This window comes from Oncorhynchus masou, chromosome 25 (genome assembly GCF_036934945.1).
Source record: "Oncorhynchus masou masou isolate Uvic2021 chromosome 25, UVic_Omas_1.1, whole genome shotgun sequence".
Taxonomy (NCBI): Eukaryota; Metazoa; Chordata; class Actinopteri; order Salmoniformes; family Salmonidae; genus Oncorhynchus; species Oncorhynchus masou.
In genome coordinates this window covers 8,202,380-8,228,916 of record NC_088236.1, presented here as the reverse complement: position 1 = coordinate 8,228,916, position 26,537 = coordinate 8,202,380, and the positions used below count along the sequence as shown (strand labels likewise).

The window sequence follows — 26,537 nt, the reverse complement described above, 5'->3', positions numbered from 1 at the left end:
AACGTCTAGTTATTCATGACATGATGTTTAACACACTATCTATGTCTTGCTCAGTCTGGCAGTAACCCAGAACGATCAGAGACAGAGGATCTCTCTTCCGGCTGCTGCTGACAACAACTGCATGCAAGTTGTCATTCTATCTTTTGACTTAATAAACTCATGTTTATTCCTGAGGATTAACTCGTGTTTATGCTCCTTTGTTCTTCTTCTTCTCAAGAACCAGCCAGACAACAACCCATACTGTACTGTTCTATAGAGAAGTCTGCCAGACTACAACCCATACTGTACTGTTCTATAGAGAAGTCAGCCAGACAACAACCCATACTGTACTGTTCTATAGAGAAGTCAGCATGACAACCCATACTGTACTGTTCTATAGAGAAGTCTGCCAGACTACAACCCATACTGTACTGTTCTATAGAGAAGTCTGCCAGACTACAACCCATACTGTACTGTTCTATAGAGAAGTCAGCTAGACAACCCATACTGTACTGTTCTATAGAGAAGTCAGCTAGACAACCCATACTGTACTGTTCTATAGAGAAGTCAGCCAGACAACAACCCATACTGTACTGTTCTATAGAGAAGTCAGCCAGACAACAACCCATACTGTACTGTTCTATAGAGAAGTCAGCTAGACAACCCATACTGTACTGTTCTATAGAGAAGTCAGCCAGACAACCCATACTATACTGTTCTATAGAGAAGTCAGCCAGACTACAACCCACACTGTACTGTTCTATAGAGAAGTCAGCCAGACAACCCATACTATACTGTTCTATAGAGAAGTCTGCCAGACTACAACCCACACTGTACTGTTCTATAGAGAAGTCAGCCAGACAACCCATACTGTACTGTTCTATAGAGAAGTCAGCCAGACAACCCATACTGTACTGTTCTATAGAGAAGTCAGCCAGACAACCCATACTGTACTGTTCTATAGAGAAGTCAGCCAGACAACCCATACTGTACTGTTCTATAGAGAAGTCAGCCAGACAACCCATACTGTACTGTTCTATAGAGAAGTCAGCCAGACAACAACCCATACTGTACTGTTCTATAGAGAAGTCAGCCAGACAACCCATACTGTACTGTTCTATAGAGAAGTCAGCTAGACAACCCATACTGTACTGTTCTATAGAGAAGTCAGCCAGACAACAACCCATACTGTACTGTTCTATAGAGAAGTCAGCTAGACAACAACCCATACTGTACTGTTCTATTGAGAAGTCTGCCAGACTACAACCCATACTGTACTGTTCTATAGAGAAGTCAGCCAGACTACAACCCATACTGTACTGTTCTATTGAGAAGTCTGCCAGACTACAACCCATACTGTACTGTTCTATAGAGAAGTCAGCCAGACTACAACCCATACTGTACTGTTCTATTGAGAAGTCAGCCAGACTACAACCCATACTGTACTGTTCTATAGAGAAGTCTGCCAGACAACCCATACTGTACTGTTCTATAGAGAAGTCAGCCAGACAACCCATACTGTACTGTTCTATAGAGAAGTCAGCCAGACAACAACCCATACTGTACTGTTCTATAGAGAAGTCAGCCAGACAACAACCCATACTGTACTGTTCTATAGAGAAGTCAGCCAGACAACCCATACTGTACTGTTCTATAGAGAAGTCAGCCAGACAACCCATACTGTACTGTTCTATAGAGAAGTCAGCCAGACAACCCATACTGTACTGTTCTATAGAGAAGTCAGCCAGACTACAACCCATACTGTACTGTTCTATAGAGAAGTCTGCCAGACTACAACCCATACTGTACTGTTCTATAGAGAAGTCTGCCAGACTACAACCCATACTGTACTGTTCTATAGAGAAGTCAGCTAGACAACAACCCATACTGTACTGTTCTATTGAGAAGTCTGCCAGACTACAACCCATACTGTACTGTTCTATAGAGAAGTCAGCCAGACTACAACCCATACTGTACTGTTCTATTGAGAAGTCTGCCAGACTACAACCCATACTGTACTGTTCTATAGAGAAGTCAGCTAGACAACCCATACTGTACTGTTCTGTAGAGAAGTCAGCCAGACAACAACCCATACTGTACTGTTCTATAGAGAAGTCAGCTAGACAACAACCCATACTGTACTGTTCTATTGAGAAGTCTGCCAGACTACAACCCATACTGTACTGTTCTATAGAGAAGTCAGCCAGACTACAACCCATACTGTACTGTTCTATTGAGAAGTCTGCCAGACTACAACCCATACTGTACTGTTCTATAGAGAAGTCAGCCAGACATCAACCCATACTGTACTGTTCTATAGAGAAGTCAGCCAGACTACAACCCATACTGTACTGTTCTATTGAGAAGTCAGCCAGACTACAACCCATACTGTACTGTTCTATAGAGAAGTCTGCCAGACAACCCATACTGTACTGTTCTATAGAGAAGTCAGCCAGACAACCCATACTGTACTGTTCTATAGAGAAGTCAGCCAGACAACAACCCATACTGTACTGTTCTATAGAGAAGTCAGCCAGACAACAACCCATACTGTACTGTTCTATAGAGAAGTCAGCCAGACAACCCATACTGTACTGTTCTATAGAGAAGTCAGCCAGACAACCCATACTGTACTGTTCTATAGAGAAGTCAGCCAGACAACCCATACTGTACTGTTCTATAGAGAAGTCAGCCAGACTACAACCCATACTGTACTGTTCTATAGAGAAGTCTGCCAGACTACAACCCATACTGTACTGTTCTATAGAGAAGTCTGCCAGACTACAACCCATACTGTACTGTTCTATAGAGAAGTCAGCTAGACAACAACCCATACTGTACTGTTCTATTGAGAAGTCTGCCAGACTACAACCCATACTGTACTGTTCTATAGAGAAGTCAGCCAGACTACAACCCATACTGTACTGTTCTATTGAGAAGTCTGCCAGACTACAACCCATACTGTACTGTTCTATAGAGAAGTCAGCCAGACATCAACCCATACTGTACTGTTCTATAGAGAAGTCAGCCAGACTACAACCCATACTGTACTGTTCTATTGAGAAGTCAGCCAGACTACAACCCATACTGTACTGTTCTATAGAGAAGTCTGCCAGACAACCCATACTGTACTGTTCTATAGAGAAGTCAGCCAGACAACCCATACTGTACTGTTCTATAGAGAAGTCTGCCAGACAACAACCCATACTGTACTGTTCTATAGAGAAGTCAGCCAGACAACAACCCATACTGTACTGTTCTATAGAGAAGTCAGCCAGACAACCCATACTGTACTGTTCTATAGAGAAGTCAGCCAGACAACCCATACTGTACTGTTCTATAGAGAAGTCAGCCAGACAACCCATACTGTACTGTTCTATAGAGAAGTCAGCCAGACAACCCATACTGTACTGTTCTATAGAGAAGTCAGCCAGACAACCCATACTGTACTGTTCTATAGAGAAGTCAGCCAGACAAGAACCCATACTGTACTGTTCTATAGAGAAGTCAGCTAGACAACCCATACTGTACTGTTCTATAGAGAAGTCAGCCAGACAACCCATACTGTACTGTTCTATAGAGAAGTCAGCCAGACAACCCATACTGTACTGTTCTATAGAGAAGTCAGCCAGACAACCCATACTGTACTGTTCTATAGAGAACTCTGCCAGACAACCCACACTGTACTGTTCTATAGAGAACTCTGCCAGACAACCCATACTGTACTGTTCTATAGAGAACTCTGCCAGACAACCCATACTATACTGTTCTATAGAGAAGTCAGCCAGACAACAACCCATACTGTACTGTTCTATAGAGAAGTCTGCCAGACTACAACCCATACTGTACTGTTCTATAGAGAACTCTGCCAGACAACCCATACTATACTGTTCTATAGAGAAGTCTGCCAGACTACAACCCACACTGTACTGTTCTATAGAGAAGTCTGCCAGACAACCCATACTATACTGTTCTATAGAGAACTCTGCCAGACAACCCATACTGTACTGTTCTATAGAGAACTCTGCCAGACAACCCATACTATACTGTTCTATAGAGAAGTCAGCCAGACAACAACCCATACTGTACTGTTCTATAGAGAAGTCTGCCAGACAACCCATACTATACTGTTCTATAGAGAACTCTGCCAGACAACCCATACTGTACTGTTCTACAGAGAACTCTGCCAGACAACCCATACTATACTGTTCTATAGAGAAGTCAGCCAGACAACAACCCATACTATACTGTTCTATAGAGAACTCTGCCAGACAACCCATACTGTACTGTTCTATAGAGAACTCTGCCAGACAACCCATACTGTACTGTTCTATAGAGAATTCTGCCAGACTACAACCCACACTGTACTGTTCTATAGAGAAGTCTGCCAGACAACCCATACTATACTGTTCTATAGAGAACTCTGCCAGACAACCCATACTGTACTGTTCTATAGAGAACTCTGCCAGACAACCCATACTATACTGTTCTATAGAGAAGTCAGCCAGACAACAACCCATACTGTACTGTTCTATAGAGAAGTCTGCCAGACTACAACCCATACTGTACTGTTCTATAGAGAACTCTGCCAGACAACCCATACTATACTGTTCTATAGAGAAGTCTGCCAGACTACAACCCATACTGTACTGTTCTATAGAGAACTCTGCCAGACAACCCATACTATACTGTTCTATAGAGAAGTCTGCCAGACTACAACCCACACTGTACTGTTCTATAGAGAAGTCAGCCAGACAACCCATACTGTACTGTTCTATAGAGAAGTCAGCCAGACAACCCATACTGTACTGTTCTATAGAGAAGTCAGCCAGACAACAACCCATACTGTACTGTTCTATAGAGAAGTCTGCCAGACTACAACCCATACTGTACTGTTCTATAGAGAACTCTGCCAGACAACCCATACTATACTGTTCTATAGAGAAGTCTGCCAGACTACAACCCATACTGTACTGTTCTATAGAGAAGTCAGCCAGACAACCCATACTGTACTGTTCTATAGAGAAGTCAGCCAGACAACCCATACTGTACTGTTCTATAGAGAAGTCAGCTAGACAACCCATACTGTACTGTTCTATAGAGAAGTCAGCCAGACAACCCATACTGTACTGTTCTATAGAGAAGTCAGCCAGACAACCCATACTGTACTGTTCTATAGAGAAGTCAGCTAGACAACCCATACTGTACTGTTCTATAGAGAAGTCAGCCAGACTACAACCCATACTGTACTGTTCTATAGAGAAGTCAGCTAGACAACCCATACTGTACTGTTCTATAGAGAAGTCAGCCAGACAACCCATACTGTACTGTTCTATAGAGAAGTCAGCCAGACAACAACCCATACTGTACTGTTCTATAGAGAAGTCTGCCAGACTACAACCCATACTGTACTGTTCTATAGAGAACTCTGCCAGACAACCCATACTGTACTGTTCTATAGAGAACTCTGCCAGACTACAACCCATACTGTACTGTTCTATAGAGAAGTCAGCCAGACAACAACCCATACTGTACTGTTCTATAGAGAAGTCTGCCAGACAACCCATACTATACTGTTCTATAGAGAACTCTGCCAGACAACCCATACTGTACTGTTCTATAGAGAACTCTGCCAGACAACCCATACTATACTGTTCTATAGAGAAGTCAGCCAGACAACAACCCATACTATACTGTTCTATAGAGAACTCTGCCAGACAACCCATACTGTACTGTTCTATAGAGAACTCTGCCAGACAACCCATACTGTACTGTTCTATAGAGAATTCTGCCAGACTACAACCCACACTGTACTGTTCTATAGAGAAGTCTGCCAGACAACCCATACTATACTGTTCTATAGAGAACTCTGCCAGACAACCCATACTGTACTGTTCTATAGAGAACTCTGCCAGACAACCCATACTATACTGTTCTATAGAGAAGTCAGCCAGACAACAACCCATACTGTACTGTTCTATAGAGAAGTCTGCCAGACTACAACCCATACTGTACTGTTCTATAGAGAACTCTGCCAGACAACCCATACTATACTGTTCTATAGAGAAGTCTGCCAGACTACAACCCATACTGTACTGTTCTATAGAGAACTCTGCCAGACAACCCATACTATACTGTTCTATAGAGAAGTCTGCCAGACTACAACCCACACTGTACTGTTCTATAGAGAAGTCAGCCAGACAACCCATACTGTACTGTTCTATAGAGAAGTCAGCCAGACAACCCATACTGTACTGTTCTATAGAGAAGTCAGCCAGACAACAACCCATACTGTACTGTTCTATAGAGAAGTCTGCCAGACTACAACCCATACTGTACTGTTCTATAGAGAACTCTGCCAGACAACCCATACTATACTGTTCTATAGAGAAGTCTGCCAGACTACAACCCATACTGTACTGTTCTATAGAGAAGTCAGCCAGACAACCCATACTGTACTGTTCTATAGAGAAGTCAGCCAGACAACCCATACTGTACTGTTCTATAGAGAAGTCAGCTAGACAACCCATACTGTACTGTTCTATAGAGAAGTCAGCCAGACAACCCATACTGTACTGTTCTATAGAGAAGTCAGCCAGACAACCCATACTGTACTGTTCTATAGAGAAGTCAGCTAGACAACCCATACTGTACTGTTCTATAGAGAAGTCAGCCAGACTACAACCCATACTGTACTGTTCTATAGAGAAGTCAGCTAGACAACCCATACTGTACTGTTCTATAGAGAAGTCAGCCAGACAACCCATACTGTACTGTTCTATAGAGAAGTCAGCCAGACAACAACCCATACTGTACTGTTCTATAGAGAAGTCTGCCAGACTACAACCCATACTGTACTGTTCTATAGAGAACTCTGCCAGACAACCCATACTGTACTGTTCTATAGAGAACTCTGCCAGACTACAACCCATACTGTACTGTTCTATAGAGAAGTCAGCCAGACATCAACCCATACTGTACTGTTCTATAGAGAAGTCAGCTAGACAACCCATACTGTACTGTTCTATAGAGAAGTCTGCCAGACAACCCATACTGTACTGTTCTATAGAGAAGTCTGCCAGACAACCCATACTGTACTGTTCTATAGAGAAGTCAGCTAGACAACCCATACTGTACTGTTCTATAGAGAAGTCAGCCAGACAACAACCCATACTGTACTGTTCTATAGAGAACTCTGCCAGACAACCCATACTATACTGTTCTATAGAGAAGTCTGCCAGACTACAACCCACACTGTACTGTTCTATAGAGAAGTCTGCCAGACAACCCATACTGTACTGTTCTATAGAGAAGTCTGCCAGACAACCCATACTGTACTGTTCTATAGAGAAGTCTGCCAGACTACAACCCACACTGTACTGTTCTATAGAGAAGTCTGCCAGACTACAACCCATACTGTACTGTTCTATAGAGAAGTCAGCCAGACAACCCATACTGTACTGTTCTATAGAGAAGTCAGCCAGACTACAACCCATACTGTACTGTTCTATAGAGAAGTCAGCCAGACAACAACCCATACTGTACTGTTCTATAGAGAAGTCAGCCAGACAACAACCCATACTGTACTGTTCTATAGAGAAGTCAGCCAGACAACAACCCATACTGTACTGTTCTATAGAGAGGTCAGCCAGACAACAGTCCATACAGTACTGTTCTATAGAGAAGTCTGCCAGACAACAACCCATACTGTACTGTTCTATAGAGAAGTCTGCCAGACTACAACCCATACTGTACTGTTCTATAGAGAAGTCTGCCAGACTACAACCCATACTGTACTGTTCTATAGAGAAGTCAGCCAGACAACAACCCATACTATACTGTTCTATAGAGAAATCAGCCAGACAACAACCCATACTATACTGTTCTATAGAGAAGTCAGCCAGACAACCCATACTGTACTGTTCTATAGAGAAGTCTGCCAGACTACAACCCATACTGTACTGTTCTATAGAGAAGTCAGCCAGACAACAACCCATACTGTACTGTTCTATAGAGAAGTCAGCCAGACAACAACCCATACTGTACTGTTCTATAGAGAAGTCAGCCAGACAACCCATACTGTACTGTTCTATAGAGAACTCTGCCAGACTACAACCCATACTGTACTGTTCTATAGAGAAGTCAGCCAGACATCAACCCATACTGTACTGTTCTATAGAGAAGTCAGCTAGACAACCCATACTGTACTGTTCTATAGAGAAGTCTGCCAGACAACCCATACTGTACTGTTCTATAGAGAAGTCTGCCAGACAACCCATACTGTACTGTTCTATAGAGAAGTCAGCTAGACAACCCATACTGTACTGTTCTATAGAGAAGTCAGCCAGACAACAACCCATACTGTACTGTTCTATAGAGAACTCTGCCAGACAACCCATACTATACTGTTCTATAGAGAAGTCTGCCAGACTACAACCCACACTGTACTGTTCTATAGAGAAGTCAGCCAGACAACAACCCATACTGTACTGTTCTATAGAGAAGTCTGCCAGACTACAACCCATACTGTACTGTTCTATAGAGAACTCTGCCAGACAACCCATACTGTACTGTTCTATAGAGAACTCTGCCAGACTACAACCCATACTGTACTGTTCTATAGAGAAGTCAGCCAGACATCAACCCATACTGTACTGTTCTATAGAGAAGTCAGCTAGACAACCCATACTGTACTGTTCTATAGAGAAGTCTGCCAGACAACCCATACTGTACTGTTCTATAGAGAAGTCTGCCAGACAACCCATACTATACTGTTCTATAGAGAAGTCTGCCAGACTACAACCCACACTGTACTGTTCTATAGAGAAGTCTGCCAGACAACCCATACTGTACTGTTCTATAGAGAAGTCTGCCAGACAACCCATACTGTACTGTTCTATAGAGAAGTCTGCCAGACTACAACCCACACTGTACTGTTCTATAGAGAAGTCTGCCAGACTACAACCCATACTGTACTGTTCTATAGAGAAGTCAGCCAGACAACCCATACTGTACTGTTCTATAGAGAAGTCAGCCAGACTACAACCCATACTGTACTGTTCTATAGAGAAGTCAGCCAGACAACAACCCATACTGTACTGTTCTATAGAGAAGTCAGCCAGACAACAACCCATACTGTACTGTTCTATAGAGAAGTCAGCCAGACAACAACCCATACTGTACTGTTCTATAGAGAGGTCAGCCAGACAACAGTCCATACAGTACTGTTCTATAGAGAAGTCTGCCAGACAACAACCCATACTGTACTGTTCTATAGAGAAGTCTGCCAGACTACAACCCATACTGTACTGTTCTATAGAGAAGTCTGCCAGACTACAACCCATACTGTACTGTTCTATAGAGAAGTCAGCCAGACAACAACCCATACTATACTGTTCTATAGAGAAATCAGCCAGACAACAACCCATACTATACTGTTCTATAGAGAAGTCAGCCAGACAACCCATACTGTACTGTTCTATAGAGAAGTCTGCCAGACTACAACCCATACTGTACTGTTCTATAGAGAAGTCAGCCAGACAACAACCCATACTGTACTGTTCTATAGAGAAGTCAGCCAGACAACAACCCATACTGTACTGTTCTATAGAGAAGTCAGCCAGACAACCCATACTGTACTGTTCTATAGAGAACTCTGCCAGACTACAACCCATACTGTACTGTTCTATAGAGAAGTCAGCCAGACATCAACCCATACTGTACTGTTCTATAGAGAAGTCAGCTAGACAACCCATACTGTACTGTTCTATAGAGAAGTCTGCCAGACAACCCATACTGTACTGTTCTATAGAGAAGTCTGCCAGACAACCCATACTGTACTGTTCTATAGAGAAGTCAGCTAGACAACCCATACTGTACTGTTCTATAGAGAAGTCAGCCAGACAACAACCCATACTGTACTGTTCTATAGAGAACTCTGCCAGACAACCCATACTATACTGTTCTATAGAGAAGTCTGCCAGACTACAACCCACACTGTACTGTTCTATAGAGAAGTCTGCCAGACAACCCATACTGTACTGTTCTATAGAGAAGTCTGCCAGACAACCCATACTGTACTGTTCTATAGAGAAGTCTGCCAGACTACAACCCACACTGTACTGTTCTATAGAGAAGTCTGCCAGACTACAACCCATACTGTACTGTTCTATAGAGAAGTCAGCCAGACAACCCATACTGTACTGTTCTATAGAGAAGTCAGCCAGACTACAACCCATACTGTACTGTTCTATAGAGAAGTCAGCCAGACAACAACCCATACTGTACTGTTCTATAGAGAAGTCAGCCAGACAACAACCCATACTGTACTGTTCTATAGAGAAGTCAGCCAGACAACAACCCATACTGTACTGTTCTATAGAGAGGTCAGCCAGACAACAATCCATACAGTACTGTTCTATAGAGAAGTCTGCCAGACAACAACCCATACTGTACTGTTCTATAGAGAAGTCTGCCAGACTACAACCCATACTGTACTGTTCTATAGAGAAGTCTGCCAGACTACAACCCATACTGTACTGTTCTATAGAGAAGTCAGCCAGACAACAACCCATACTATACTGTTCTATAGAGAAATCAGCCAGACAACAACCCATACTATACTGTTCTATAGAGAAGTCAGCCAGACAACCCATACTGTACTGTTCTATAGAGAAGTCTGCCAGACTACAACCCATACTGTACTGTTCTATAGAGAAGTCAGCCAGACAACAACCCATACTGTACTGTTCTATAGAGAAGTCAGCCAGACAACAACCCATACTGTACTGTTCTATAGAGAAGTCAGCCAGACAACCCATACTGTACTGTTCTATAGAGAAGTCAGCCAGACAACCCATACTGTACTGTTCTATAGAGAAGTCTGCCTGACAACCCATACTGTACTGTTCTATAGAGAAGTCAGCCAGACAACCCATACTGTACTGTTCTATAGAGAAGTCAGCCAGACAACCCATACTGTACTGTTCGATAGAGAAGTCAGCAAGACAACCCATACTGTACTGTTCTATAGAGAAGTCTGCCAGACAACCCATACTGTACTGTTCTATAGAGAAGTCAGCCAGACAACCCATACTGTACTGTTCTATAGAGAAGTCAGCCAGACTACAACCCATAGTGTACTGTTCTATAGAGAAGTCAGCCAGACAACCCATACTGTACTGTTCTATAGAGAAGTCAGCCAGACAACCCATACTGTACTGTTCTATAGAGAAGTCAGCCAGACAACCCATACTGTACTGTTCTATAGAGAAGTCAGCCAGACTACAACCCATACTATACTGTTCTATAGAGAAGTCATCCAGACAACCCATACTGTACTGTTCTATAGAGAAGTCAGCCAGACTACAACCCATACTGTACTGTTCTTTAGAGAAGTCTGCCAGACAACAACCCATACTGTACTGTTCTATAGAGAAGTCTGCCAGACAACCCATACTGTACTGTTCTATAGAGAAGTCAGCCAGACAACCCATACTGTACTGTTCTATAGAGAAGTCAGCCAGACTACAACCCATACTGTACTGTTCTATAGAGAAGTCTGCCAGACAACAACCCCTACTATACTGTTCTATAGAGAAGTCTGCCAGACAACCCATACTGTACTGTTCTATAGAGAAGTCAGCCAGACAACCCATACTGTACTGTTCGATAGAGAAGTCTGCCAGACTACAACCCATACTGTACTGTTCTATAGAGAAGTCTGCCAGACTACAACCCATACTGTACTGTTCTATAGAGAAGTCTGCCAGACTACAACCCATACTGTACTGTTCTATAGAGAAGTCTGCCAGACTACAACCCATACTGTACTGTTCTATAGAGAAGTCTGCCAGACTACAACCCATACTGTACTGTTCTATAGAGAAGTCTGCCAGACTACAACCCATACTGTACTGTTCTATAGAGAAGTCAGCCAGACAACCCATACTGTACTGTTCTATAGAGAAGTCAGCCAGACAACCCATACTGTACTGTTCTATAGAGAAGTCTGCCATACAACCCATACTGTACTGTTCTATAGAGAAGTCAGCCAGACAACCCATACTGTACTGTTCTATAGAGAAGTCAGCCAGACTACAACCCATACTGTACTGTTCTATAGAGAAGTCTGCCAGACTACAACCCATACTGTACTGTTCTATAGAGAAGTCTGCCAGACTACAACCCATACTGTACTGTTCTATAGAGAAGTCTGCCAGACTACAACCCATACTGTACTGTTCTATAGAGAAGTCTGCCAGACTACAACCCATACTGTACTGTTCTATAGAGAAGTCTGCCAGACTACAACCCATACTGTACTGTTCTATAGAGAAGTCAGCCAGACAACCCATACTGTACTGTTCTATAGAGAAGTCAGCCAGACAACCCATACTGTACTGTTCTATAGAGAAGTCTGCCAGACTACAACCCATACTGTACAGTTCTATAGAGAAGTCTGCCAGACTACAACCCATACTGTACTGTTTTATAGAGAAGTCTGCCAGACTACAACCCATACTGTACTGTTCTATAGAGAAGTCAGCCAGACTACAACCCATACTGTACTGTTCTATAGAGAAGTCTGCCAGACAACAACCCCTACTATACTGTTCTATAGAGAAGTCTGCCAGACAACCCATACTGTACTGTTCTATAGAGAAGTCAGCCAGACAACCCATACTGTACTGTTCGATAGAGAAGTCAGCCAGACTACAACCCATACTGTACTGTTCTATAGAGAAGTCTGCCAGACTACAACCCATACTGTACTGTTCTATAGAGAAGTCTGCCAGACTACAACCCATACTGTACTGTTCTATAGAGAAGTCTGCCAGACTACAACCCATACTGTACTGTTCTATAGAGAAGTCTGCCAGACTACAACCCATACTGTACTGTTCTATAGAGAAGTCTGCCAGACTACAACCCATACTGTACTGTTCTATAGAGAAGTCAGCCAGACAACCCATACTGTACTGTTCTATAGAGAAGTCAGCCAGACAACCCATACTGTACTGTTCTATAGAGAAGTCTGCCATACAACCCATACTGTACTGTTCTATAGAGAAGTCAGCCAGACAACCCATACTGTACTGTTCTATAGAGAAGTCAGCCAGACTACAACCCATACTGTACTGTTCTATAGAGAAGTCTGCCAGACTACAACCCATACTGTACTGTTCTATAGAGAAGTCTGCCAGACTACAACCCATACTGTACTGTTCTATAGAGAAGTCTGCCAGACTACAACCCATACTGTACTGTTCTATATAGAAGTCTGCCAGACTACAACCCATACTGTACTGTTCTATAGAGAAGTCTGCCAGACTACAACCCATACTGTACTGTTCTATAGAGAAGTCAGCCAGACAACCCATACTGTACTGTTCTATAGAGAAGTCAGCCAGACAACCCATACTGTACTGTTCTATAGAGAAGTCTGCCAGACTACAACCCATACTGTACAGTTCTATAGAGAAGTCTGCCAGACTACAACTCATACTGTACTGTTCTATAGAGAAGTCTGCCAGACTACAACCCATACTGTACTGTTCTATAGAGAAGTCAGCCAGACTACAACCCATACTGTACTGTTCTATAGAGAAGTCTGCCAGACAACCCATACTGTACTGTTCTATAGAGAAGTCAGCCAGACAACCCATACTGTACTGTTCTATAGAGAAGTCTGCCAGACTACAACCCATACTGTACTGTTCTATAGAGAAGTCTGCCAGACTACAACCCATACTGTACTGTTCTATAGAGAAGTCAGCCGGAGTTGTTACAACTTGTCCCATCAATCAATCAAACAGATGCCTTCCTGCATATTTCCAAACTACGTTTACATATAGTGACAATAAAACCTTAAAAACAATGCTGGTATTCTTTTGTTCATGATTGAATTGTTTTTTTAAATATTATATTCTTAACTAAATAATTACTATTTATTAGTAGTAGCCATCATTCATAAATGTCACCATACAGGGTTCTATGTGGAACTATGTTTGGTTCAGTGAAGAAGAACCCTTGGGGTTCTATATTTAAATGTTAGTAATTTTTTTAACGTTGAATCAAGCTATAAAACCCTTTTTGGTTCTATAAAGAAAAGTGTGGTGACACTCCGTGACTCATTTTGTGGGGTTTAGTAAGAGTTTTGTTTCTGATTGGAGGTGATGTTTATGTGATCTACGGTGCACTTGTATTTTGAACATCTAGTTCTTTCACAGTCTATTGTTTCGAACATCCAGTCTTCCACAGTTGTATTTTTTCGAACATCCAGTCTTTCACAGTCTATTCCACTGGTGTTTCTGTAGGGATGTATGACGGAATCTAAACAGAGGCGATGTCAGTCAGCATGTCCAGTAGTATTGCAAGTCATAGCGTAACATTTTGAGGTACAGTAGTTTATTTACCCTACAAAGCTTTGGCAGTCTTCCTGTATGTTGCTGTATAGCCATCTTCTTTCATCATTGTGTAGCCTTGAAATGAAATAATAGCTCTTCACAAAAACAACTCCTTCCAAATCACTCTCTGGATTCCTGTTCTGGATTCATGTTCTGGATTCCTGTTCTGGATTCCTGTTCTGGATTCATGGTCTGGATTCCTGTTCTGGATTCCTGTTCTGGATTCCTGTTCTGGATTCATGTTCTGGATTCCTCTTCTGGATTCCTCTTTTGGAATCATGTTCTGGATTCATGTTCTGGATTCCTGTTCTGGATTCCTCTTTTGGATTCCTGTTCTGGATTCATGTTCTGGATTCCTGTTCTGGATTCCTCTTTTGGAATCATGTTCTGGATTCATGTTCTGGATTCCTGTTCTGGATTCCTCTTTTGGATTCCTGTTCTGGATTCATGTTCTGGATTCCTGTTCTGGATTCCTCTTTTGGATTCCTGTTCTGGATTCATGTTCTGGATTCCTGTTCTGGATTCCTCTTTTGGGTTCCTGTTCTGGATTCCTGTTCTGAGTTCCTGTTTTGGATTCCTGTTCTGGATTCATATTCTGGAGATTGGATGTCACATATGAAATCCTTACGTATGGTTTCCTTCCGATCCAGAAAGAGAAGCTCTACATTCCTGAGCGCAGAGTAGAGGACAGGACAGGGATATCCCACCAAACACTTGGCTCATCAGACCCCTGCCATGCTCTCAGTGTTACAATGTTTCCCTCCCACCTGGGTTCAAATAGTTTTCAAAATAGTTGAAATACTTTGAGCTTTGACTTGAGCTGTCTGGAGTACATGGGTTGGCGTTGCACTTTTAGAGAGTATTCCGCTGGTTCCATCGCGCTTGAAAAGATCAATCTAGCACAGTTGAGGTATGCGGAAGATTTCAGATCCTGTTTGAACCCAGGTCTGTTTTAATTTCCCCATTTATCAGAGACCTTTCTTGACTCTCAAATTCCCAAGACATTCTTTACTTAGTTACTTTTCATGCTCTTAACAGCTGGTCCCAGGACAGTTTGGTTGATTTTCCATCAACCAGGATGTAAGAGCAAAGGAAGGGACAGGAAAGGGGGATACCTAGACAACTGAATGCATTCAACTGAAATGTGTCTTCTGCATTTAACCCAACCAGAACTGATCTAAATCAGTTGTTAGTGACTGAGACCTAAGGCTGGGTCTGACATTAAGACGTCTATGTTGAGTGACTCTTCTGAAGGTGACTCTGAACCATGTTATCACCAGCTCTCCCTCCCACTCCCCCTTTCCCTCCCTCCCTCTTCTCCTCTCCCTCCCACTCCCCCTTTCCCTCCCTTTTCTCCTCTCCCTCCCACTCCCCCTTTCCCTCCCTCCCTCTTCTCCTCTCCCTCCCACTCCCCCTTTCCCTCCCTCCCTCTTCTCCTCTCCCTCCCACTCCCCCTTTCCCTCCATCCCTCTTCTCCTCTCCCTCCCACTCCCCCTTTCCCTCCCTCCCTCTTCTCCTCTCCCTCCCACTCCCCCTTTCCCTCCCTCCCTCTTCTCCTCTCCCTCCCACTCCCCCTTTCCCTCCCTCTTCTCTTCTCCCTCCCACTCCTCCTTTCCCTTCCTCCCTCTCCATATAACTCCTCCTCTCCCTCCCTCTCCTCCTTTTCCTCCCTCCCTCTCCATATAACTCCTCCTCTCCCTCCCTCCTCCCCCTCCCTCTCCTCCTTTTCCTCCCTCTCCTATCTCCAAACCTGTGCCTCCTCTCCCTCCCACTCCTCCTTTCCCTCCCTCCCTCTACATATAACTCCTCCTCCCCCTCCCTCTCCTCCTTTTCCTCCCTCCCTCTCCATTTAACTCCTCCTCTCCCTCCCTCCCTCCCCCCTCCCTCCTCCCCCTCCCTCTCCTCCTCTCCCTCCTCCCTTCTCTTTCTATCCATACCTCTCCCTCTCCTCCTCTCCCTCATCCCTCTCCCTCTCTCCTTCTCTCACTCCCTCTCCATACCGCCTGCCACACAAGATCACAGAACGGGACAGCCGAGTGCTGAAGCATGTAGCGAGTTAAAATCGTCTTGTTCTCGGTTGCAACACTCACTGCCGAGTTCCAAACTGCCTCTGGAAGCAACATCAGCACAAGAACAGCCGAGCAGAACACAAAAGCCTAAGATCACCATGCACAATACCGAGCGTCGTCTGGAGAGGTGTAAAGCTCACCGCCATTGGACTCTGGAGCAGTGGAAACGCATTCTCTGGAGTGATCAATCACGCTTCACCATCTGGCAGTCTGACAGACAAGTCGAGGTTTGGCGGATGCCAGGAGAACGCTACCTGCTCAAATGCATAGTGTCAACTGTAAAGTTTAGTGGAGGAGGAATAATGGTCTGGGGCTGTTTTTCATGGTTCGGGCCCCTAAGTTCCAGTGAAGGGAAATCTTAATGCTGTAGCATACAATGACATTCTAGACGATTCTGTCCTTCCAACTTTGTGGCAACAGTTTGGGGAAGGCCCTTTCCTGTTTCAGCATGACAATGTCCCCGTGCAAAAATTGAGGTCCATACAGAAATGGTTTGTCGAGATCGGTGTGGAAGAACTTGAAAGGCCTGCACAGAGCCCTGACCTCAACCCCTTCAAACACATTTGGGATGAATTAGAACACCGACTGCGAGCCAGGCCTCATCGCCCAACATCAGAGCCCGACCTCACTAATGATCTTGAGGCTGAAAGAAAGCAAGTCCCCGCAGCAATGTTCCAACATCTAGTGGAAAGCTTTCCCAGAAGAGTAGAGGCTGTTATAGCAGCAAAGGGGGGACCAACTCCATATTAATGTCCATGATTTTGGAATGAGATGTTTCGACATGCAGTCCTGTAGTATATATGAACATTCCATGCAGGTTAATGTGACTGAGCGGCTCGATTCGATCATCTATAGCAACATTTGAAATGTTTTTTTTTTTGCATTGGATAAAAGTAGAGACTCAGAGCTAGAAAATGGTACATCATACACTACAGTTGAGGAACAATGGGAAAGTAATTCTGCTTTGAAAGTTGATAAACGTGTAACCTCACTTCTGAGAAAATGGCCCTTGAATGTTTTGGTACCTACTGGAGAGCTCTTCTTTGTCTACACCCATTCAGCATCGTTCACACCCTCTTAAGTTTTAGCCCCACCCATCTCTTTAAGGATTCACAGGTGAGGCCATCTACTAAACAACAAACAATTGCAAGAATAAAGGATGGTTTATACTACGGGTGTGTTCGTAAATTTAATCTAGAGTGCCAGAGTGAGCTCGTAAATTCTGAGCGTTTCGCTCTCGGAGCATTCAGAGCGCACACTGGACGCTCTGACCGAGAAGTCGAGTTGAGCTGAGCTTTCTGACCTAACAAGAGCAGTCAAGCACCCAAGCTAACTGGCTAACATTGGCTAGCTTGTTAGCTACTTTCAGACACCAATGAGAGAACACCTCACTCTGACCATTTTACTCACCCTAGCAGAGCCGGTTAGGCTGTTTCATGTTATCTAGAGTGTTGTTGGTAACTGCAACTGTGCTGCTGGTAACAATTTAATTACGCTTTTTTGCCAACGTTTACTGACACCGACCATATTAAATAGTTGTTGAGCGTTCGTAAATTCGTCAGTTATTCTGTGAATTTACCAGCTACGTCTATCGACAGTTGTCACAGTGACATTGAAGAACATTCTATTGAAATGGTTACTTGCATGGTGGAGTCTTTTGTTTAAACAATTAATTAATTATACCTTAATCCCAACTCATAACATTACTACTCTGCACGAATCAGCAGTTATCTAACCAACCAGGTCCAACGTTAGCTAGCTGACATTAGACTATAACTATCAAAGCAAATGGCTCTGAGATACAAATAATATTACTACACAGACCATACGGGTAACGTTAGCTAGCGAGCACGCCTGCTAACGTTAGCTAGCTAGCTAACCGAAACCTTTAGCTTGAAATTAAAAATTATTTTCTGACTAAATTAGAAACGTGTAATATCTGAAAATATAGCTAGCTAGAGTATCTTACCCATGGATGGATGCTTCTTCTTCTCTGTCACGGTTGCCATGGTTGCCCATACTTTGATGCAATCCAGAAACAGGTGTTTTATACAACAGCCTTCTGTGTGTTCTCCTTTTGACTCCATCTGCATATGTGCAATCAAATGCCAAAATTGGCTCCCATCTCCTTAGCTATCATACTCTAATTCCACAGATTTCAAAACTCGTTCCTCCAGAAAGTGGAGAGGACAATTATACAGTTCTACAGTGTGGCATCTTTCAAAAAAGCTGCGTTTGAAAGGATTAGCTACACATACTGACCAGCTCATGTTATAGACAGAAGCGTGCAACATGACAGACCAATCGGAACTCATCTCTCGGCATGTCCAGCCCACTCATTATCTCAGCCAATCATGTCTAGCGGGAAGGTTGCTGACTTTTTCCTCGGCTAAACCAACTAGGCTCATAATTTAAGAAATGTATTCATGTTTACTTACGGTATACAAGTTTGTTATTGAGGCACATGGAAGTTCACATGTTCTAGAAGGCATCGATGAGACAGTAGTGGAGAGGGTAGTAAGTTTTAAGTTCCTTGGCGTACACATTACGGACAAACTGAATTGGTCCCCCACACAGACAGCATCGTGAAGAAGGCGCAGCTTCAACCTCAGGAGGCTGAAGAAATTCGGCTTGTCACCAAAAGCACTCACAAACTTTTACAGATGCACAATCGAGAGCATCCTGTCGGGCTGTATGACTGCCTGGTATGGCAACTGCTCCGGCCACAACCGCAAGGCTCTCCAGAGGGTAGTGAGGTCTGCACAACGCATCACCGAGGGCAAACTACCTGCCCTCCAGGACACCTACACCACCCGATGTCACAGGAAGGCCAAAAAGATGAACAAGGACAACAACCACCCGAGCCACTGCCTGTTCACCCCGCTATCATCCAGAAGGCGAGGTCAGTACAGGTGCATCAAAGCTGGGACCAAGAGACTGAAAAACAGCTTCTATCTCAAGGCCATCAGACTGTTAAACAGCCACCACTAACATTGAGTGGCTGCTGCCAACATACTGACTCAAATCTCTAGCCACTTTAATAATAAAAAATTGATGTAAAAATACATCGCTAGCCACTTTAAACAATGCCACTTTTATATGTTTACAATACCCTACATTACTCATCTCATATGTATATACTGTACTCTATACCATCTACTGTATCTTGTCTATGCTGCTCTGTACCATCACTAATTCATATATCTTTATGTACATATTCTTTATCCCCTTACACTTGTGTATAAGACAGTCGTTTTGGAATTGTTAGGTTAGATTACTCGTTGGTTATTACTGCATTGTCGGAACGAGAAGCACAAGCATTTCGCTACACTCGCATTAACATCTGCTAACCACGTGTATGTGACCAATAACATCTGCTAACCACGTGTATGTGACGAATAACATCTGCTAACCACGTGTATGTGACCAATAACATCTGCTAACCACATGTATGTGACCAATAACATCTGCTAACCACGTGTATGTGACCAATAACATCTGCTAACCATGTGTATGTGACCAATAACATCTGGTAACCATGTGTATGTGACCAATAACATCTGCTAACCATGTGTATGTGACCATTAACATCTGCTAACCACGTGTATGTGACCAATAACATCTGCTAACCACATGTATGTGACCAATAACATCTGCTAACCACATGTATGTGACCAATAACATCTGGTAACCATGTGACCAATAACATCTGCTAACCACGTGTATGTGACCAATAACATCTGCTAACCACGTGTATGTGACCAATAACATCTGCTAACCATGTGTATGTGACCAGTAACATCTGCTAACCACATGTATGTGACCAATAACATCTGCTAACCACGTGTATGTGACCATTAACATCTGCTAACCATGTGTATATGACCAATAACATCTGGTAACCACGTGTATGTGACCAATAACATCTGCTAACCATGTGTATGTGACCAATAACATCTGCTAACCATGTGTATGTGACCAATAACATCTGGTAACCATGTGACCAATAACATCTGCTAACCACGTGTATGTGACCAATAACATCTGCTAACCACGTGTATGTGACCAATAACATCTGCTAACCATGTGTATGTGACCAGTAACATCTGCTAACCACATGTATGTGACCAATAACATCTGCTAACCACGTGTATGTGACCATTAACATCTGCTAACCATGTGTATATGACCAATAACATCTGGTAACCACGTGTATGTGACCAATAACATCTGCTAACCATGTGTATGTGACCAATAACATCTGCTAACCATGTGTATGTGACCAATAACATCTGCTAACCATGTGTATGAGACCAATAACATCTGCTAACCATGTGTATGTGACCAATAACATCTGCTAACCATGTGTATGTGACCATTAACATCTGCTAACCATGTGTATGTGACCATTAACATCTGCTAACCACGTGTATGTGACCAATAACATCTGCTAACCATGTGTATGTGACCAATAACATCTGCTAACCATGTGTATGTGACCATTAACATCTGCTAACCATGTGTATGTGACAAATAACATCTGCTAACCATGTGTATGTGACCATTAACATCTGCTAACCATGTGTATGTGACCATTAACATCTGCTAACCATGTGTATGTGACCAATAACATCTGCTAACCACGTGTATGTGACCATTAACATCTGCTAACCATGTGTATATGACCAATAACATCTGGTAACCACGTGTATGTGACCAATAACATCTGCTAACCATGTGTATGTGACCAATAACATCTGCTAACCATGTGTATGTGACCAATAACATCTGCTAACCACGTGTATGAGACCAATAACATCTGCTAACCACGTGTATGAGACCAATAACATCTGCTAACCATGTGTATGTGACCAATAACATCTGCTAACCATGTGTATGTGACCAATAACATCTGCTAACCATGTGTATGTGACCAATAACATCTGCTAACCACGTGTATGTGACCAATAACATCTGCTAACCATGTGTATGTGACCAATAACATCTGCTAACCATGTGTATGTGACCAATAACATCTGCTAACCACATGTATGTGACCAATAACATCTGCTAACCACGTGTATGTGACCAATAACATCTGCTAACCATGTGTATGTGACCAATAACATCTGCTAACCACATGTATGTGACCAATAACATCTGCTAACCACGTGTATGAGACCAATAACATCTGCTAACCACGTGTATGTGACCAATAACATCTGCTAACCACATGTATGTGACCAATAACATCTGCTAACCACGTGTATGAGACCAATAACATCTGCTAACCACGTGTATGTGACCAATAACATCTGCTAACCATGTGTATGTGACCAATAACATCTGCTAACCACGTGTATGTGACCAATAACATTTGATTTGATTTGATTTTGATGGGGAAAAACGTTTAAGTTGAAATGGCTCCTGTGACGCCCGACATGCGCCTGGTTTCCTGGAATGAGTCACGTATAGGTTTTGGTTCAGCCGTGGCTATAAGATAAACTAATAGGCATCCGTTGGTAGGCAGTATGGACTAGTTGATGGCTAATCAACAAATTCTTATACTGTATGTGGAAGTTTAACTCTGTATGATCTGGTTCCTAGTGGACTGGTCTCTGTAGACTAGACCTCTTCACTGGTTCCTAGTGGATTGGTCTCTGTAGACTAGACCTCTTCACTGGTTCCTAGTGGATTGGTCTCTGAAATATAACCTTGTGCTCTCTCTCTCTCTCCTCTCTCTCTCCTCTCTCTCTCTCCTCTCTCTCTCTTCTCTCTCTCTCCCTCTTGCACTCTCCCTCTCCTCTCTCTCTCCTCTCTCTCTCTCCTCTCTCTCTCTTCTCTCTCTCTCTCTCCCTCTTGCACTCTCCCTCTCCTCTCTCTCTCCTCTCTCTCTCTCCTCTCTCTCTCTTCTCTCTCTCTCTCTCCCTCTTGCACTCTCCCTCTCCTCTCTCTCTCTCTCTCTCTCTCTCTCTCTCTCTTCTCTCTCTCTCTCTCCCTCTTGCACTCTCCCTCTCCTCTCTCTCTCCTCTCTCTCTCTCCTCTCTCTCTCCTCTCTCTCTCTCCTCTCTCTCTCTTCTCTCTCTCTCCCTCTTGCACTCTCCCTCTCCTCTCTCTCTCTCTCTCTCTCTCTCTCTCTCTCTTCTCTCTCTCTCCCTCTTGCACTCTCCCTCTCCTCTCTCTCTCCTCTCTCTCTCTCCTCTCTCTCTCTTCTCTCTCTCTCTCTCCCTCTTGCACTCTCCCTCTCTTCTCTCTCTCCTCTCTCTCTCTCCTCTCTCTCTCTTCTCTCTCTCTCTCTCCCTCTTGCACTCTCCCTCTCCTCTCTCTCTCTCTCTCTCTCTCTCTCTCTCTCTTCTCTCTCTCTCTCCCTCTTGCACTCTCCCTCTCCTCTCTCTCTCCTCTCTCTCTCTCCTCTCTCTCTCTCCTCTCTCTCTCTCCCGCTTGCGCTTTCTCTCTCTCTCCTCTCTCCCCCCGCGCTCTCTCTCTCTCTCTCCCTCTCTCTCTCTCACCCTCTCTCTTTATCTCACTCTCTCTCTCTATCTCTCCTCTCTTTATTGCGCTCTCGCCTCTCTTTCTCGCTCTCTCTTCTCTCTCCTCTCTCTCTGTCTTGCGCTCTCTCTCCTCTCTCTCTCTCTCTCTCCCTCTCTCTCTCTCTTTATCTCACTCTCTCTCTCCTCTCTCTCTCCTCTCTCTCTCTCTCCCTCTTGCACTCTCTCTCTCCTCTATCTCCTCTCTCTCTCACGCTCTGTATCTCTCCTCTCTCTCACGCTCTGTCTATCTCCTCTCTCTCTCTCTCTCTCTCTCTCAATTCAATTCAATTCAAGGGGCTTTATTGGCATGGGTAACATAAGTTAACATTGCCAAAGCAAGAAAGGTAGATAATATATAAAGTGAAATAAACAATAAAAATTAACAGTAGACATCACACATACAGAAGTTTCAAAACAATAAAGACATTACAAATGTCATATTATATATATATACAGTGTTTTTACAATGTGCAAATGGTAAAGGACACAAGATAAAATAAATAAGCATAGATATGTGTTGTATTTACAATGGTGCGTGTTCTTCACTGGTTGCCCTTTTCTCGTGGCAACAGGTCACAAATCTTGCTGCTCTGATGGCACACTGTGGAATTTCACCCAGTAGATATGGGAGTTTTTCAAAATTGGATTTGTTTTCGAATTCTTTGTGGATCTGTGTAATCTGAGGGAAATATGTCTCTCTAATATGGTCATACATTGGGCAGGAGGTTAGGAAGTGCAGCTCAGTTTCCACCTCATTTTGTGGGCAGTGAGCACATAGCCTGTCTTCTCTTGAGAGCCATGTCTGCCTACGGCGGCCTTTCTCAATAGCAAGGCTATGCTCACTGAGTCTGTACATAGTCAAAGTTTTCCTTAATTTTGGGTCAGTCACAGTGGTCAGGTATTCAGGTATTCTGCCGCTGTGTACTCTCTCTCTCTCTCTCTCTGTCTCTCTCTGTCTCTCTCTCTCTCTCTCCCTCTCTCTCTTTATCTCACTCTCTCTCTATCTCTCCTCTCTCTCTCTCTCTCTTTATCTCACTCTCTCTCTCTATTTCTCTTCCCTCTCCTCTCTCTCTTTCTCTTGCGCTCTCTCTCTCTGTCTCCCTCTCTCTCTCTCTCTCTCTCTCTGTCCTCTCTCTTCCCTCTCCTCTCTCTCTCTCTCTCTTGCGCTCTCTCTTTCTCTCTGTCCTCTCTCTCTCTCTCTCTCTCTCTCTCTCTCTCTCTCTCTCTCTCTCAGATACACACCTCAGGGGGCACATTTGTCTTTAATCCCTATCCTTGTGTCAGGTTCTGTACATGTTTTCCTACCATAGCAACTCTATTTAACATTATTCAGAGTTATCAGATGCACACTTTGTCATTTTCTTTCAAAAAGCCTTTTTGTTTTCCCTCTCTACTCTTTTTGAAGTACTGCATCCAACCACTCTGCTTTCTCAGAAGAATCAAAGGGGGCCTTTAGTCTCTTTATTTCGGAAAACAACCGCCCCGCTTTCAGATGTATTATTTCAGAACGTTGTCGGGCTGCGGTTGTGTTTGTAAGTGTCACAATAAGACCAAGACGCAGGGAAGTGTCTGACAGCAGATGTGAGTGCTGTACGATAGCTGTCTTCAATCCCTGTTGAAACGCAAATATGAACCCGTAGGAGGTGTCGTCTGTGTTTGATATTATAATAATAATTCAACCTGACCTGCTTTTTATTCAACTAACTGCCTCTGTTTTGTTTTTAATGGTTTTGTCTTGGAAACACAGTAAAATATCCCTTACCTCTTCTGTGGGAACTTGAATAAGATGCTATTGAATAACTGAGTTGAAACGCTGCATTGCCAGTAACTGCTCACGACAATGCTTTTCACAATGATGGACTTTATGGACTCACGAATGTCGTTGTTTATGTTCACAGAACAACACGTCGTGGAGACCAGACTCCTGTCAGGAGTGTACATGCTATAGTGACATCACCATCTGTAAACCTGTTACCTGCCTCAACCCACACTGTGACTTCCAGAGGGTAAGATGTAATACAGAGGGAGGGAGGGAGGTAGGGAGGGAGGGGAGGGGGAGGGAGGGAGGAAGGGAGGGGGAGCAGGGAGGGAGGGTGGGAGGGAGGGGGAGAGGGAGGGAGGGAGGGAGGGGTTGGGAGGGAGGGAGGGAGGGGGAGGGCAGGGGGAGGGAGGGGGGAGGTAGGCAGGGGGGGGAGGGAGGGAGGGATGGTACGGGGAGGGACGGGGGCAGGGAGGGAGGGAAGAAAGGAAAGGAGGGAGGAGTGAACAAACAAACAAATCAATGAATGAATTAATGAATAATTGATTGAATGAATAGCTGGGTGTCTTATAAACAGTTTTGTGCCCCGTTCCTCCATCCTCGCCTCTCTGTTCTCCTGCATTGATTAGTAATCTAGAGGTAAAGTTAACAACACTGTCAGGGCATTCCATCCAACCTCCCCTCTCCTCTGAGACATCCCATCCAACCTCCCCTCTCCTCTCAGACATCCCGTCCAACCTTCAATCTCCTCTGAGACATCCCGTCCAACCTCCCCTCTCCTCTGAGACATCCCGTCCAACCTCCCCTCTCCTCTGAGACATCCCAACCAACCTCCCCTCTCCTCTGAGACATCCCAACCAACCTCCCCTCTCCTCTGAGACATCCCGTCCAACCTCCCCTCTCCTCTGAGACATCTCAACCAACCTCCCCTCTCCTCTGAGACATCCCGTCCAACCTCCCCTCTCCTCTGAGACATCCCGTCCAACCTCCCCTCTCCTCTGAGACATCCCGTCCAACCTCCCCTCTCCTCTGAGACATCCCAACCAACCTCCCCTCACCTCTGAGACATCCCAACCAACCTCCCCTCTCCTCTGAGACATCCCAACCAACCTCCCCTCTCCTCTGAGACATCCCGTCCAACCTTCAATCTCCTCTGAGACATCTCAACCAACCTCCCCTCTCCTCTGAGACATCCCAACCAACCTCCCCTCACCTCTGAGACATCCCAACCAACCTCCCCTCTCCTCTGAGACATCTCAACCAACCTCCCCTCTCCTCTGAGACATCCCGTCCAACCTTCAATCTCCTCTGAGACATCTCAACCAACCTCCCCTCTTCTCTGACACATCTCAACCAACCTCCCCTCTCCTCTGAGACATCTCAACCAACCTCCCCTCTCCTCTGAGACACCCCGTCCAATCTTCAATCTCCTCTGAGACATCTCAACCAACCTCCCCTCTCCTCTGAGACATCTCAACCAACCTCCCCTCTCCTCTGAGACATCCCAACCAACCTCCCCTCTCCTCTGAGACATCCCAACCAACCTCCCCTCTCCTCTGAGACATCCTTTCCAACCTTCAATCTCCTCTGAGACATCCTCAATCTGCGCCCCCTGTACCTCCGTCTTTTCTTCATGTGAATGGGCCTGGTCTCGGAGAAACAGTACAGTCGTGGCCAAAAGTTTTGAGAATGACACGAAAATTAATTTTCACAAAGTCTGCTGCCTCAGTTTGTATGATGGCAATTTGCATATACTCCAGAATGTTATGAAGAGTGATCAGATGAATTGCAA

General features: G+C 44.1%; 1 protein-coding gene across 1 annotated transcript in view; it reads left to right on the top strand.

The window, feature by feature from the left end:
- LOC135513727 (extracellular matrix organizing protein FRAS1-like) overlaps window positions 1-26,537 on the top strand; it is a 400,333-nt gene that overhangs the window by 132,400 nt on the left and 241,396 nt on the right. Inside the window, exon 3 of the mRNA XM_064936617.1 lies at window positions 24,885-24,992. Coding sequence (XP_064792689.1) covers window positions 24,885-24,992 — 108 coding nt within the window. The remainder of the gene's footprint in view (window positions 1-24,884; window positions 24,993-26,537) is intronic.